The 15,035-nt window shown below is 36.6% G+C and overlaps 3 protein-coding genes across 9 annotated transcripts in view; 2 read left to right on the top strand and 1 right to left on the bottom strand.

Moving 5' to 3' along the window:
- The window catches only part of LOC115451085 (AP-1 complex subunit gamma-1), a 36,508-nt gene extending 30,588 nt beyond the window's left edge, over nt 1-5,920 (top strand). For 6 of the 7 annotated variants that reach the window (XM_030179312.2, XM_030179297.2, XM_030179304.2 and 3 more), the window contains 8 exons: nt 128-275; nt 822-908; nt 1,147-1,258; nt 1,687-1,782; nt 2,301-2,478; nt 2,707-2,852; nt 3,134-3,226; nt 3,385-3,624. In XM_030179312.2, the coding sequence (XP_030035172.1) occupies nt 128-275; nt 822-908; nt 1,147-1,258; nt 1,687-1,782; nt 2,301-2,478; nt 2,707-2,852; nt 3,134-3,226; nt 3,385-3,486 (962 nt within the window). In that variant the 3' untranslated portion in view covers nt 3,487-3,624. Of the gene's footprint in view, nt 1-127; nt 276-821; nt 909-1,146; nt 1,259-1,686; nt 1,783-2,300; nt 2,479-2,706; nt 2,853-3,133; nt 3,227-3,384 lie in introns of all 7 variants that reach the window. The other variant, XM_030179289.2, reaches the window with a different exon arrangement.
- A 369-nt stretch (nt 5,921-6,289) lies between these two features.
- On the bottom strand, nt 6,290-9,555 carry LOC115451140 (COP9 signalosome complex subunit 5). The gene is made up of 6 exons (XM_030179359.2): nt 9,245-9,555; nt 9,066-9,169; nt 8,114-8,244; nt 7,515-7,709; nt 7,036-7,303; nt 6,290-6,676 (listed from the first exon to the last, which is right to left on the bottom strand). Exons 1-6 carry the CDS (start codon nt 9,397-9,399, stop codon nt 6,483-6,485), a joined length of 1,047 nt encoding a protein of 348 aa, XP_030035219.1. The 5' UTR covers nt 9,400-9,555; the 3' UTR covers nt 6,290-6,482.
- A 959-nt stretch (nt 9,556-10,514) lies between these two features.
- On the top strand, nt 10,515-13,505 carry LOC115450727 (X-box-binding protein 1). Its single transcript, XM_030178814.1, has 3 exons — nt 10,515-10,933; nt 11,631-12,041; nt 12,768-13,505. The coding sequence occupies exons 1-3, from the start codon at nt 10,788-10,790 to the stop codon at nt 12,856-12,858; spliced, it is 648 nt and encodes a 215-aa protein (XP_030034674.1). The 5' UTR covers nt 10,515-10,787; the 3' UTR covers nt 12,859-13,505.
- Nucleotides 13,506-15,035: the final 1,530 nt, after the last annotated feature.

Genomic DNA, 15,035 nt, shown 5'->3' with positions numbered 1-15,035 from the left:
GTGAACCAACCCACCCATTTTTTTAATACATACAAAAATCCAGTTGTCGTAAACAATCCACAAAAGTTGTTGATACAATTAGCCTAACTCACTAAACTAAAATCTCTACACCCTACTTACATTCCAGACGACTTCGTCCGCCCGTCAGAGGAATACGTGATCGACATATACCAGAAGCTGTTGTGGTCGACGCAGCTGTCCATCACCACCAAGGAGTACCTGCTGCTGTCGCTCGCGAAGCTCTCCACCAGGTTCACCACGCAGCCGAGTCAGGAGTGAGTAGCTTTGCAGTTTCATCATAGCTTGCTAATAAACGATGTATGTATATTTATGGGAAATATTGTATCCATGCTTTAAGATGGTCTACACTTTTACAATAGTCCTATAGAAGGGATGGCGAACCAATGGAACCCTGTGGCACGCGACGAAATAATTCGGGTACGCGAGTAAAATGCCAAACGCGGTATATGTCCTTCTTTGGGCTTCACTTTGCTAAATATCTGGTGTAGTGAAGCCACTATGCCGAGCCTCGGTAAAAAACTAAAACTTTTGGACCATAAAAAAGTCGCTAAAAAGGGCACTTGGATACAAAAAACTGGTCTTGGATGCATCAAATGCCATTTTTTTTTAGTATAAATATGGCACCGTACCATTAAAGGTTTGCCATCCCTGTCCTATAGGAATCAAAAGATTTTTTTTATTGAAATTAAAGACTTACATTGCACAATGGTGGTCAATACTATGTAATAGTAGATGGCGCGAAATGGGATATAATTATACAGTTTATAGTTAAGTAATAATTACCTGTGTTAATTTTACAGCAAAATCCGAGTAATCATAGACACGTTTGGATCTCACATTCACATTGAGCTCCAACAGCGAGGAGTGGAGTTATCTCAGCTCTACAGGCAAGTGCTCTCTCGGTCACTAAATCAGTTTAATTAATTTTCTTTGAAATTATTTTTGACATTATCAATTTATATAAATAATACTTTAAAATATTCCATAATATTACTATAATTATGTGGCATTTAACTTCGACTACTACAAAGCAGTGTTCTAACAAAAATGATTTTTTTATTTATGTGCGTACTTATAGGCCTAATATTCAGAGCCGTAAAATAATATTTTTTTATCGTGTTGCAGACAACACGCGCACCTGCGGCCCGCGCTGCTGGAGCGCATGCCGGCGCTGGAGCCCGCCGCCGACGCGCCCGACCGCGCGCCCGACGCCAGCCCCGTGCACAAGCCGGAACAGGTACGCAGTACGCACATCTATACTATCATATGAAACTGCGGAGCTTGTTTCAACGTGCTAATCACGTGTTGAATAGCCCATTTATCAAGGAACACTATAGGCTATATAACATCACGCTATGTCTAATAGAAGCGGAGCTTGAATGAAAAATAATGCAATAACGGGAGAAATTTATATCTTATGAGATTCCGTTGCGTGCGCTGCATAAATGGTTAAAGTTACGCAGTAAATATTTATGACGGAAAAGTCTCCCTAAAAAGTGCTAAAAAATATATTATAAAACAAATTCACTCACCACATCTGTGGGCCTGTTTGAACTCGATAAACTTAAAAACTACCCAACAGATTTCGATGAAATTTAGTATGGAGGTAGTTTGAAACGCTGAGTAGAACAGATATATTTATAAAATCATCATTTATATGTACAGGATGCGTTGTTGGACCTAATCATCGGGTCGGACCCTCTGACGAACGGCGACGTGGAGCACAAACCGGCACCCGCGCCGAACAACAACACTAGCAATGTGAGTAAATGTCGATTACAATTTACATTTTCTTTTGTTTTTGTTAATGATGAGATTGGTTCTAAGTAGTGAAGATAAAAATATATTATGTGCCTGAACTAGTAGTTAAATACTAGTGCTACTCAAATGTATCTGAGCCGGGTCGAAAATTTTGATTATGGCTTTAAAAATATGATGCACCTAAAGCCTTACTAAATTTACGAACTAATTTCTACATATTTAGTTTCCATGTATGCTAATTTATGTTCACCTGTATACAGTGGGGTAGAGTATAGTAACAAGTCATGAATACAGATAAACAGTGGCGGGGACAAGCTCGTGTACAAAAATTTTTTACCCAAGTATACAGTAGTAACATGGCTCATATTAGCCGCATGGGACATGTAAGCCAATAGACAACGAACATCCACTGAGGAACCAATCGCTCGAAAGGCGCGTTGGACGCCACACCGGCCAGTCACGTGTGCTCACGATTCGTACCTTCATCAAACAATATTTTTAATGACTGCATATTACAGGATATCTTGGACTTGCTAAGCGGCCTGGAGCTATCTGGTGGCGGCGGGGCGCCGAGCCTGCTCAACGCGGTGTCGGACGCGCCTGCCCCCGCGCCGGTCGTCTCCGCTGCGCCTGCGCTGTTACTCGACGGATTATTTGGCTCAGCACCAACACCACAGGCACCCGCTATCACGCAAGGTAAATCACTGTACCTCTCCGAAAAGAAATTATTTCATTCAAATTCCGTTCACTGATTTCATTCCCATAAATAACGTTAGAGATAACGGTTGTAGAAAGGCATATTGGCTATGGCCCGTGTTATCAACTATTCAGAATATTCAATCTAAATATTTACTTCCCACATCGCTTCCTCCTCAATTAGCGAATAAAAAAACATTTACCTCAATTTGATAACTTCAATCACAGACCTGCCGACGGTGACAGCGCTGGACAAGAACGGCGTGCGCATAGTATTCGGCATATCGCGCGGAGGAGACACCGTCACGCTCACCATGCGCGCCACCTCCAGCGAACACCTCACCGAGTTCCTCTTCCAGGCCGCCGTGCCCAGGGTAAATATCCAATAAATATACAGTTTGTGTCTCTTTACACGAATCAAACGTGTGAAATTTGCGCAAATATATAAGAAAGACTGCGTACTTTTCAAACGGCTATAGTTAAATGTGCGGTGCTATTTCAACACACTAAATACCGATACTTACGTATACTTCTTATTATTGTATCATTTGAGTTTTATCATTTATTTATGCCAAAGTAAGCAAGTTATTGTAAATCAATATGTATAATAAATGTTATCATCCTAATATATTTGAATAATACTTCTCCGTTCCAGACGTTCCAGCTGGACATGATGTCGCCGTCGGGCACGGTATTGTCCCCCCAGGGAGAGATCACGCAAGTTTTGAAAATCACCAATCCATCCAGGGTATGACTATCGCCACAATAAACCTATTATAAATTTTATGTTTGTAGTCCTTGTTCCAAGAACGAATTCGATCCAAGCTAAATGAAAAGTTTGAAAGATCCCCAAAAAGCGTGCATATATTATTTATTTAAATCAATAATATAATTATAATTCCCCAGACCCCGCTGAGATTACGGATACGAGTGTCGTACAACATAGACGGAACCCCGGTCTTGGAACAGACAGAAGTGAACAACTTCCCGCCCGACCTGTTCAACTGACGAGTGGCCAACCCGCCCGGCTACTGTCTATAGCCACTACACTACGGTCGAATCGACCGACCGGTCGTAAATCACTTGGTCGACACCGATCGACCGGTCGAATATCACTCGTTCTAAATATTTTCTACATGTGACAAGTGCGCACGCAATCGAATTCTTAATCGATCATCGATTGCCCTCGGTTCCGATTTTGAAGTTACCACACTGATAAAAAAATGTCCACTGCCCGCAAATTGAGTAATCGATGATCGATCAAAATTGACACATCTCTAGAGCAATGATGGCATTTTCTTTATTTCTTTCTCATTGAAGACTGACCACAGGATATATATTTCGACCTGAATACTAAAATCCTCCGTAGCCGTCACTGTAGAGATGATTCAAGCTTGTAGATTCGTTTTTATAGAGATTTGAAACATTCCACGTTGTTTAGATATTAATTGCTCGTTCAGTCTGATAGGGCCCAAATACGCGCGTAAGGTCAACGTTTGTGTGACCAAAAGGAGTAAATTATTATTATGTACCGATAGATGGCGCTAAAATATATTTGCGAGTTATAAAAACTGACTACCCGCTATCCATAGAAATTTATAGTAATCTGTACAGCTTGTAATAATTTTTAAATTTGCACATTTCATTTTATATTGTATTTTTATCTCTCTGGCTATAGTGTCAGTATTATTACAACCTCGAAGATCACCATTATACCAGTGTGAATTTATCTAGTTATAAATCAACTCTGCGACTAGAAATAACTGTTGTTTTGAATTACAAATAATTATTTTTGCTCATTTGTACACAAATACTATGAACGTAAATTTAGTGAAATATATTATAATATAATAAAATTGGTTTTATCTGTAAACATATTTGCTTTGAAAGTTGTAAGTCAATTTTTTATTTATTTAATAGTATCTACAAAAATCTTGGAAATTTTGTGTTGAAAATTATGCCATCTATAAAATGACGATGCAATCAGCTCAGCACAACAGCATTGTCCCTAACATTCCCTAGCTACTACCGAAGCATAGGCAATTCAATTATCGCTGCATTGCGACGCAATTTAGCCGCCAATCCTTCTCAATTTATAAACAACAAATACACCACTGACATTCGGTCAAGAAAGCAGTATGCATGAAGTTATGGGTCGGCGACATAAATGACGTCATAAAGTAGCTAGATATAAAAATATAAGTTTACGCCGTTCGCATTGTACATAAAAAATGAGATTGTGAAACTAACATAGGGTATATTGTAAGTTATTGTGAAGGAGGGCTGTACGGGATGTACTTAATTAATATATGAAATCACTATTACGATAATCTTTGTGATAAGCACATAGTGCGGGCCGGTGTACGAACGGCCTGAGACGGCACGCGCTCGAGCGATACAGTGACGTCACAGGACATGCAAAACCACGAGATGAGAAAATCCGGAGTTCTAGCTCGATTATTCATCTATGAATCTAAAGCCTTCCTATTTAAGTTTGTCTCGTTTATTGGTAAATCGAGTCATATAATTATTTGAAATGTCAAATATATAGGATTTTGTCGGCAGCTAATATACGCATAATAATCAATTGAATTTACTGACAATTGGCCTGTATGGCAGTTGTATTGAACTTATAAATTGGAGTTATTACTGAAGAATATGTATTGTAAATACTAAAATTATTGTCCGAAATTGTGAATAGTGTAAAATCATTGCAAAAATATCATATTTTTATTGGATACTAAATAGTTTCAATACATTCACATATCACAGCTCGATGGTTGTGGTAAATATAAAACGAAATATCAGCACATTCGCTCGAGAGCGTCCCGTCGACGCGTCATTTTATTTTCGGATAGCGAATGTTTGATGTGAATCTAGTTTGTCCGTAGTTTATTCCCTATGCATTTCGTTAGTAGTTATTTGCGTATGAGATTTGTTGCTTTACACTAGTTGATACGAATGCGAGCGCCGTTCGGAGCAGGTTCGCGGTTTTATACTTGACGACCATGTAAATATTCTCGTCTTGATGCAGTAGGTATACAATGTTTATTCTACGATATTTTCGATAATTTTTAACAGTTAGTAATTAGTTTTATGTATTTTATTTTTATCCTATTTATGTTGGTTTATACTGCACGTTCTAATGGTAACGTAGGTATTTAAATGTAGTTGTAATTGAATTTAAATGATCCGCGTAAAGGAGACGCATTGCTCCGTACCGGGAGTATATTATTTTACATTATGTAAAGAGCTTGGCAGAATATATTATATATCGTGATTTGGTGCTTCGTTTTACTATATCTGATTAATAGAAGGCCCTCCACGTTGTGAGATGTTATGATTTTGTGTATAACTAAAGCTGTGTGAGAGATGTACATAACAATTATAATGATTTTATGTAAATTGGTTAATAAATATTTGAGAATGTTTATATAATCGATTTGCTTGTTTTATTTTAATTTAAACCCAAAGATTATTTCTGTGTTCAAGGAAGGTAAAACAGAAGACGTCTATGTCTATGATCGGGCATTTATTCCCAAAGAGTTATACGGAAGCGCAACTAGTCAATGCATATCACACCGAATTTATATCCCTCTTTCAATATGATAAAGGGCGAGCTATCTCATACTAACTACTAGTATCAAATAACGACCTGAGCATAATTCTATATGACAGTTAAACAGTGTAAATTGTAAGATTAATTGTACCCGCTGGATGCAAGCCACTTCTAGCAGCTTAGTCTACACAACTTTGGATTAGGCCTATGTACAACAGTGAACTCGGCTGAGGAAGAATAATACAAAACTAATTAGGGTATCAGCTCATTTATTTAACACCTTAAATGGCTTACAGCAAGGTTTTTACAATATCACCAATATAGCGGCAATAACTAAATCACTCCAACAACATTGCTGGAACATTTACGAACACCAAAACTGCCAGTCACATGCATGGTTGCTTGATAAACTGACTAATCAATAATCACATTAGAAAAACTTAAATTATTCTATCATGGGTGTGGGTGGCGCAGGCCGTCCGGATACGCTGTTGAAGAGTCTGTCTTTGATCATCTGCGCCATCAGGCCGTGGATTACCTCGATGGTGGTCTTGCACGCATCCTTTGTGGCCTTGCCCAGCTTGTCTTCAGTGCGCTTCTCATGAGGATCTGTGCCGGCGACTATGAACCCGCCGCGACCTGAAAAATCAAAAATGGTTAAAATTAGGATTTTAAAAGTTACTTATAACGACAATAAAAAGGATATCGCAATTTGCTGCAATTATGATGGAGAACATTATCATAGTATTTTTTCCTTACATGCATGTTAAATGTATAAAAATGTTGGTACCTAATTTACTAATATTAGGAATAGAAAAGGATATTGTCTCACTGCAACTATGATGGAGAACAATAGTATTGCTTTCTTACATGCATGTTATGTTTAAAAATAGGCAGTACCATTATTCCCAATTCTGTTTGTGATTAAAGTTGTAACGCAATATGCATTATAGTATCATTTAGAATCCACAAATATTGATATATTATTTTACACTCACCCAAACAAACTTCACTCTGCTCCAACTTGTCAGATAGATCAAATATCTGTCCCGCTGTGTACTCAGCATTTGTGATCAAGCTGGAACTGCTGAGGGTGTTGACCCAATATTTGTTCCATAGCGAGTCAAGCAGCCTCCTGTCTAGGGATGATTTGAAGTACGACACTTCCAGAGAGTAGTATTGTTTGCAATGAACACCAAAATCTTCGATCTTGTTCAATGGGATTGTCTGGTATTCAGAAGGCTCTTCATTTGCAGGTTTGTAACCCTGTAAAACAGAAAAGATATTTTGTATTTTGTTTAAAAAAGGCGTAATGTAAATAAAAATTGCGTTAAAAGTAAATTCAACTACAATACAAAAGGAGATTAAAAGGAGTTTTATAAATGGATAATATGATTTTTTTATATAAAAATCGATGTTTGAATATTCAAGGCTACTGTAGTACTAAAATCTAAAATGTGCTGAATAATTCACAAACCTTAGGATATGTCCTAAAAGCACCGAGACACACTTTCCCAGCAGAAATAGTCCTGACGGGGTCAATGACAATTGCCACAAATGGCTCTTGGAAGTTTTGGTTAAGCATCTGTGTGGAGACATCAATGCCTGACAACCAGCACCCATAGCCTGGGTGACTGTGGTACCAACCTATGGCATTTTCATGACGGCCAACCTGTAAACAAATTGGTAATTTAAATTAAAAATAACTGTCATTCATTGAAAACTATTCATATTAAATATGTATGTTTGACACGGTTGTGTTTACCAGGGAGTGCAAAAAGTGCAAAATTCTCTAGAAAAAACAGGTCCACCTTTATTTTCCCAACCTTTGTAAAAAATTTACATAAAAAATTTAAAAATGTAACATTAGTTTGGCGCTGTAGTTTAAAGTTTTATGCAAAGGATCCACTATAATTATTAATGTTTAAATGAGTTACATGTGATCAACAAACAATGAATTTGCAGATTACATGTACTGTTTAAAACTATCATATTACCAGAAATTGGTATAATATATAAATATAATTAGGATAGATCAATTACATTATAATGGTTAAGGTATTATGTACATTTTACCTGTTTGGCGGCTTCTATGTATGCAGTCATGTATTCATAGGCCTGTGCCTGAGCATTCACTCGGGTCTCTGTGCCTTCTACTGGCAGTGCAAATGAGTCCATCACTATCATTGTGTTTGCATCTACTTTACCTGAAACACAACGTTTTAATATTAACAACATGTTTACATAATTATTTAAAAAATTCTTTCTGTAATACAAGTAAACAATTAAATAACAAAATACAAAAAAAATTTATACGATATTTGCAATACCGCTCAGGCAATTATTTTAATGACTATTTTACTCGATGTAAGAAATTTCATATTCTTCCATTGCAGGAGCGTAGGCGAATAGCCGATCTAGCATATCTTCTCAATATTCTCAATAGCACGGTTGATAGCCCTGAACTATTAAGCAAAATCGGACTGCGCACACCTTGTACTACGGTTAGAAAACCGAACCTCTTGTATGTTCCATTTGCTAAATCAGCATATCGGCAGAACTCGTACCTAATAAGAGCGTGCAGATCATTCAATGATGTTTCCTCTAATGTTGATATTGATCTCTTTAACTTCAACTGTACTAAATTAAAGAAAACTTTGTGCAATGCATTTTTTCACATATCGTAATGTACATTTAAAATATGTAGGTCTCTAGGCTGGTTATCTGCCTATTATTGTTCTATATTATTGTATTGTATTTGTGAAAACTTTTAATTGACCTTTATCTTTTTTGTTATATTTACTACTTTTTGTTATGCTAGTTGTAAGTTTTCCTTAAATAAATAAATAAATAAATAAATTTGGTTAGGGTCAAGATGTATAAATGTTTCTTAATTCTTCATTCATAAACATAGAAATAATTCCATAATAAAGAGCTTTTAGCCTCTAACCACTGCAACTGACTTTGTATTCATGCCATTGTTTGACATTTCCATAGAAAGAAAATTATCTCAAATGGATGTTTTTACCTAAGAGAAGTCCCATGACTTCCAAAGTGCCTCCAGACCGTGCGTGCATCACCATTTTTAGCAGCGCTAATGCGGATATTTTGATGTCTTTGAAGAAATGTGGACTGTAAAAAATGTATACGTATTTGGTTATTTATTTAACGAGCATGGATATGTAGAATTTGTAGATTAAAACTTACTCCTTCTCCCATGGCTTAGCGGCGAGAATGTCTTGTTGTTGCTTTTTATCGTATCTGTAAATATCGTCTACACTACAAACGGTTTCTATATTGTTCGCCATTGCCCACGTCTTTTGGGCAATATTGGACTGCGAGTCCGCACTGGTAGAAGCCATTTTTTCCTTAAGTATCAACGGATACAATATAACACCGTGGATTTATTACCTACTCCTATTTTATTATTTTTTGATTTTTACAATGACTTGAATTTGAGGCATCAGACATCTGACAAATTTACCAAATGGAAAATCAACAATGGCCGCTTGACAGTTTTGCATTTGACGGATAGCAAATACTTTATGCTTATGGATACAAGTCGTTTAGCCACGTACATGTTTATAACATGCATAGTCATCAAGGGTCGTGAAAATATTTTAGAATACTTTATACTAGATATATCGTTCCGTGGATCGGGCACCAAATTCCATACATAATATGCCCTGCCTATAATCATCATCATAGAGGTGCTTAATTAATAAGGGGCCAACGAAGGATCTATCTTACCATCCGTAATTATTTCTTTGTGTACCTTTAAAACAGTCTTTGAGATGACGGTAATATGGGGTGGCTGGGGCTCATAAGTAAATAATATTACCTCCAATACAATCACGTAGTTTTAGAAAATTTCCGCAATTTTGTTGTTATGGGGTAACTACCTAGCCCGACTGAGTCAATCAAGCCGTCTTATCATGCTGTATGGTAGATAGAGTGCAGATTATTTTCAGGTTGTTACTACCACTTTACAATAAATAGGGATTTACCTAAAGTGGCAGATAATCTACGGATGTAATTTTTTTATTCAAATTTACTTAATTTATAATTTAGACTTAAAGATATTATACTTATATATTAAAAATATGTTGATTTACATATTAAGTTTAGATTGTTGTAAACATTGCGAAATACATGTATTGCAATAGTCGTTGTCTCTTACCGGTACTATAAAAATATTACGTCAGAAAGGAAGCCGGTGATTCATTCGTCGAAATTAAGCATAATTATATTTCCTTTATCACGATAATAATATGTTTCTCATATAAGTCCTTGTCCGTTAGGCCTTGATACATAATGAAAGGGGTGAAATAAGTCTGGGTTAAATATCGATCAAAATAATATTGCTTTTACCAGACTGATGTTCTACTTTCTCTCTCTTACTCATGGTGCCATTTCGTGGAATTCCTAATACGTCGTCAAATCAACTATCTCTTTTTAATGTACTGTATTCATATATTTGTCTCTTTTAGTCCCGCAATCAGCTAGTGACGTATCCACCTACTGATAATACCGGCCAATCAGAAATGACCACATACGCGGTCTAGAGTCCCCTGAAAACAATTTATTATTCATCTTGAGGTTGAATATGAACGACGCAATCGTACGTTGTCTACGCGCGGAGGACTATCGTATAGAACTCTAGCGAATAACTATAGAAAAAGCAAGGTAGCATGATAAAGGAACATTAGTCAATTGTTTTCAAGTGCGCGGAGTGTTTACAAACGGCAAAATGAGTGCTCCGATCATAATAACGGTGCCCAACAACTACCTGGTGGATGATGGAGACTCCAAAGTCATGGTCGACGTTGCGTCGCCGGCTCCGTCGCGGAAACGGCGGCTGGACCACCTGACATGGGAGGAAAAAATGCAAAGAAAGTAAGTATCTCATTGAACTTGTATTTAATTGCTTGCGTGTCATGTATTTATTTTAGGTTATTTGACTTAATTCCATTGACTGTTCGATCGTCTTGCCACATATTCAAAATTTCATTAAAAGTAAATCGCTTATAAATAAACCGAAGTCTTTGTAAAATTTAATTCTCATTCAGTAATGTGTAATGACCTCTAACTTCCAACATAATCACCGTTTATTGAACTCTACTGCCGTTATGCACAGTTACCGATGCTCATATATTTAGAGACTTTCTATTAGCATCTATTTACACTATCACACAAATTGTTTTATTGTGTAGTCTCGTTTATGTCGTGCATGTGAGTTTTGTATGTTATGCTGCAGTTATTCCATTGTATCTGCAACTTTGAATATGTCTCTAGACACAATGATGCAATGTCGTGATTTGATGAATCGCGAACATTCCGACGGCTCTGGAATATTCCGCGTTTTGTCTTAATTGCATTCTACTTATTGAAAGGAGATTGTATTAATATAGAAAGAGACAAACGAAAATATGTGACCTTGATATTAATTATTGACAACATAGTGTTGCTTAATTATTACCTATGATTAACTTCTATAAACAGTTTTAAATATATTAGAAAGATTTCTTTTTACTTTTTAGAGGTTTTGTACCTAAACAAAACGTAAAATACATTCGCATTCTTGTTTTACCAGGAAATTAAAAAATCGTGTGGCGGCGCAAACCTCGCGAGACAGAAAGAAAGCCAGAATGGATGAAATGGAAATACAAATTAAGCAGTTCAAGGAAATTAATGACAAACTTATCAGTGAAATAGAGAGCTTAAAGGCGTTGAACGAGCGACTATTAAGCGAGAACACAGCGCTTCGCAGCGAGGCCGCGACGCGGACCGTCCCGGATGCCCAGAGACCAGCAGAGTCAACTCCTCAGCAGAAGGAGGGGCATCCGGCGGCGATCCGCGTGGCGCGCCTGCTGATGGCGATGTGTCTCCTCTCGCAGACATCCTCGCTCACCTCGACTCCGAAGAATACCTGGACACACTCCATCAACTTGCAGACTCCCTCCTCCAAGAAATTGATGCAGGTGCTACAGGAGCGGCTCAAAATGTAAGTTTATCATGAATCCAAGCAGAATCCATTTTAATTTATGAAAAGCTCCATCTATAAATCGTTTTTGGAATTATTTTGATTTTTAATCCAATCATGTCAATACTTTACGGCCCGGGTTTTCGTTGATTTACACATCGCCATGTGTTTCAATTACATTAAAACGCCTAAAAAAACATTTCGAAAACACGGCTGGTGGGCCATCTGAGTCACCTGGGTGCTCAAACTATTCAATATTTTGTAGGTATCTTAAGAGACGAATATACGAGATAGTAAATATATGTAGAACTCAACAGGAAATCCCAGCCTACTTTACAAGTGGCCTGATGCAACTGTTGTTCTGTATTACGTCATTGTGCTAGTTTCCTTAAATGTATGTTGTACAGTTTGCTGATTGTTATAATGTAGTAGATTTGTGAAGGGTTTTTACTTGTTGCTAACGCAGAAGTTATTCGTTTATTTTTGTCTTTATCGCCGTGTTAATGAGGTTTTATTTGTCAGATTTGTTATCGGCCTGGGTTTACCGATATCGTTTTCATAACGGGAAGTCTTAATATTCTTAGAAGTTACTGGAAATTTAAACACATTAATATATTATTTGAATTTAATGAATATGTTACCTGAACAAGATTTGTCATTTCATATACTTACGTAGTAGACTATTAAATTAAGTTGTGGGAATAGTTAAAAAAAGATAAACTCAATATTATTTATGTTTGTCAATAGGTCACAGTCAGGGACACTAGAGAGTGCCCTAAAGGAGCTGAAGTGGTGGGGCCCGCAGCAAAGCAACTGGAATCCGGTGAAGGTGTTGTAGTTGACATCAAACATGACGTCGACAGGATATTGTCGCAGCATTCCTACGCGCATCCCTTCCCGAGCATACTCGTCACTGAGCCGCAGGACACAGTACAAATCAAAGAAGAAAATAATGATAAAGGAGACATGTTCTACGCGAGTTGCGACGAAGCCAACGACTGTATCACAATAGAAGTGCCGTGCGAAGAACAAATAGTGGAAGAAGTAACACCAGTGCAAATTGAGACAGACTTTAATCACCTTACGGACAATTGTTCCGGCATTACACTGGAGTGCGACATGAAGATGCTGTCGCCCATGTGTCTCTCACCGAAATCGGTGGAGGAAAACCTCCTTTCTCCCACGCACACGAGCCTAAGCTCCGATCTTGGTTACGAGTCGTTGTCGTCGCCCCTCAGTGAATCTGACTCCATGGACTTGTCAGATTTTTGGTGCGAATCATTCTCAGAACTGTTCCCCGGACTTGCTTAAAACGCGGGCGTTCTGTACAATTATTCCCACCAAAGACTGATTAGGTTAGGTTAGGTTATGAATCTAATTGTAAATGACAAATTAATATATGACAATTTGTATTTGTATAAGTGGTTAAATAAGTTCATCGTAGGGATGTAAGTAAGTGCTGTAAATAAACAATATTCTGTCAAATTATGTCGTTTCATTTGATTAATTTAGGTATTAACTATCAATCAAATCAAAAATATACCTAGAAGCATAAAAATCCCGTTCATAAGAATAATAATGGGTTTATGACTGCAGATAACAATAATAGCTCGATAACGCACTAAGATATGAGCTGGGAAGTAAGTATTTATATCCAAGTATGGAAGTGATAAAATTAGTTGTTTCTAACTATACTCTTTATTCAATAAAGGTTTCTTATCGTTCCACTCGCTTTACGTAATTGTTTTATTGTAAATATGATTAGTTTGAATCAATTCGATATGACACGGTAAATTTAGCTCATTGTAAATTATTTACAGCCTTGATATGCTTTAGAATGAATCATAAAGGCAGGAACAAGATTTCTCTTTTTGATACTTACTTCTTTTCACTTTTATTATTAGTCATCAAATATAGCAAAAACACGGAAGTATATAAATTGATGTTTTACTTTCAATTCAACTAAACGAACAATATCTAACATCGACATTACCTACTTTTATATTTACTTTGACAAAGATATAGATGTCGCCAAATAACTTGACCTAGTAAGGGGGACTTGAGTCGAGTGTGGGAGATGAAAATTGCCATATTTACCAATCGTTTGGCGGATAATGCTGCTCCCACGCGCGCTTCCCCGCGGACTTCTACGAGCGATGGGTCAAGTTGTTCGCCGACAGCTGTATTGTCAAAATTTAATCACAAGCATAGTATCAGAAATAAGAAAAGTAAAAACATCACCTGGGTTCCTCATTGAAAATCAGCACTGCAGTATCAGTCATGCTGGTACTGCAGCAAGGAGCTGAATGAGGGTTCCCATTGTTGACACAATGGGCATAATATTTCTTTATATATTTTGTTTTTCTCTCCTTTATTGTATATGTTATACTGTTATTATCCCAATAATAAAATCTAAAATTTATGTCTTTCTTAAATTAATCTACTATTTTCCAAATATCTTAGGACCATTCTATACTGTCGTCCTAACACAACTGTTTCTGTAAACTATGGTATTCTATAACAGAAAACCTATTTACTTAAGTAAGTATATATATTTAAAACATACTTTTAAGTGTCACTTATGTATCTTTAAATTTTTATCATCATTTGTAAATATGATTGTAGAAAAACAAGTTCTAGAATATAATATCTTACGAGTGGTACCTAACTGGTGTCTTATAATAAAAATGATAATGCAAAGAAGCAAATATTTAATGTTTGGAATAAATGAGACTTTAAAAGGAAATCTAGAATTTTCATAAGTATTGCAAATAGAGATCATTTTAAATTATATAAACTGGACAAAAATGTTTTAGCCAGACGATAAAAATAAATGCCATACCATATTGTACCAACAAAATATATAGGTTCCATTTATACTATAAAATACTGTATATACTTAGTATAGATAGCAATATTGAATATTCGTATAATCATACAGTATTTCAGTGGCTACAATAAATATACCGACAATAATTATAGATAATAAATGATGGATGAACGCGGCTGCCATAA

This window comes from Manduca sexta, chromosome 17, assembly GCF_014839805.1.
Source record: "Manduca sexta isolate Smith_Timp_Sample1 chromosome 17, JHU_Msex_v1.0, whole genome shotgun sequence".
In the NCBI taxonomy this organism is placed as follows: domain Eukaryota; kingdom Metazoa; phylum Arthropoda; class Insecta; order Lepidoptera; family Sphingidae; genus Manduca; species Manduca sexta.
This window is presented reverse-complemented; position numbering and strand designations above follow the sequence as displayed.

Coding starts and splice junctions, on each gene's coding strand:
- LOC115450727 (XM_030178814.1), top strand. CDS start 10,788: ATGAGTGCTCCGATCATAATAACGGTGCCCAACAACTACCTGGTGGAT. Junction 10,934..11,630: donor GAGGAAAAAATGCAAAGAAA/GTAAGTATCTCA, acceptor TTGTTTTACCAG/GAAATTAAAAAATCGTGTGG. Junction 12,042..12,767: donor CTACAGGAGCGGCTCAAAAT/GTAAGTTTATCA, acceptor GTTTGTCAATAG/GTCACAGTCAGGGACACTAG.
- LOC115451140 (XM_030179359.2), bottom strand. CDS start 9,399: ATGGCTTCTACCAGTGCGGACTCGCAGTCCAATATTGCCCAAAAGACG. Junction 9,170..9,244: donor GCTAAGCCATGGGAGAAGGA/GTAAGTTTTAAT, acceptor CATTTTTTACAG/TCCACATTTCTTCAAAGACA. Junction 7,710..8,113: donor ACATAGAAGCCGCCAAACAG/GTAAAATGTACA, acceptor ATTTGTTTACAG/GTTGGCCGTCATGAAAATGC.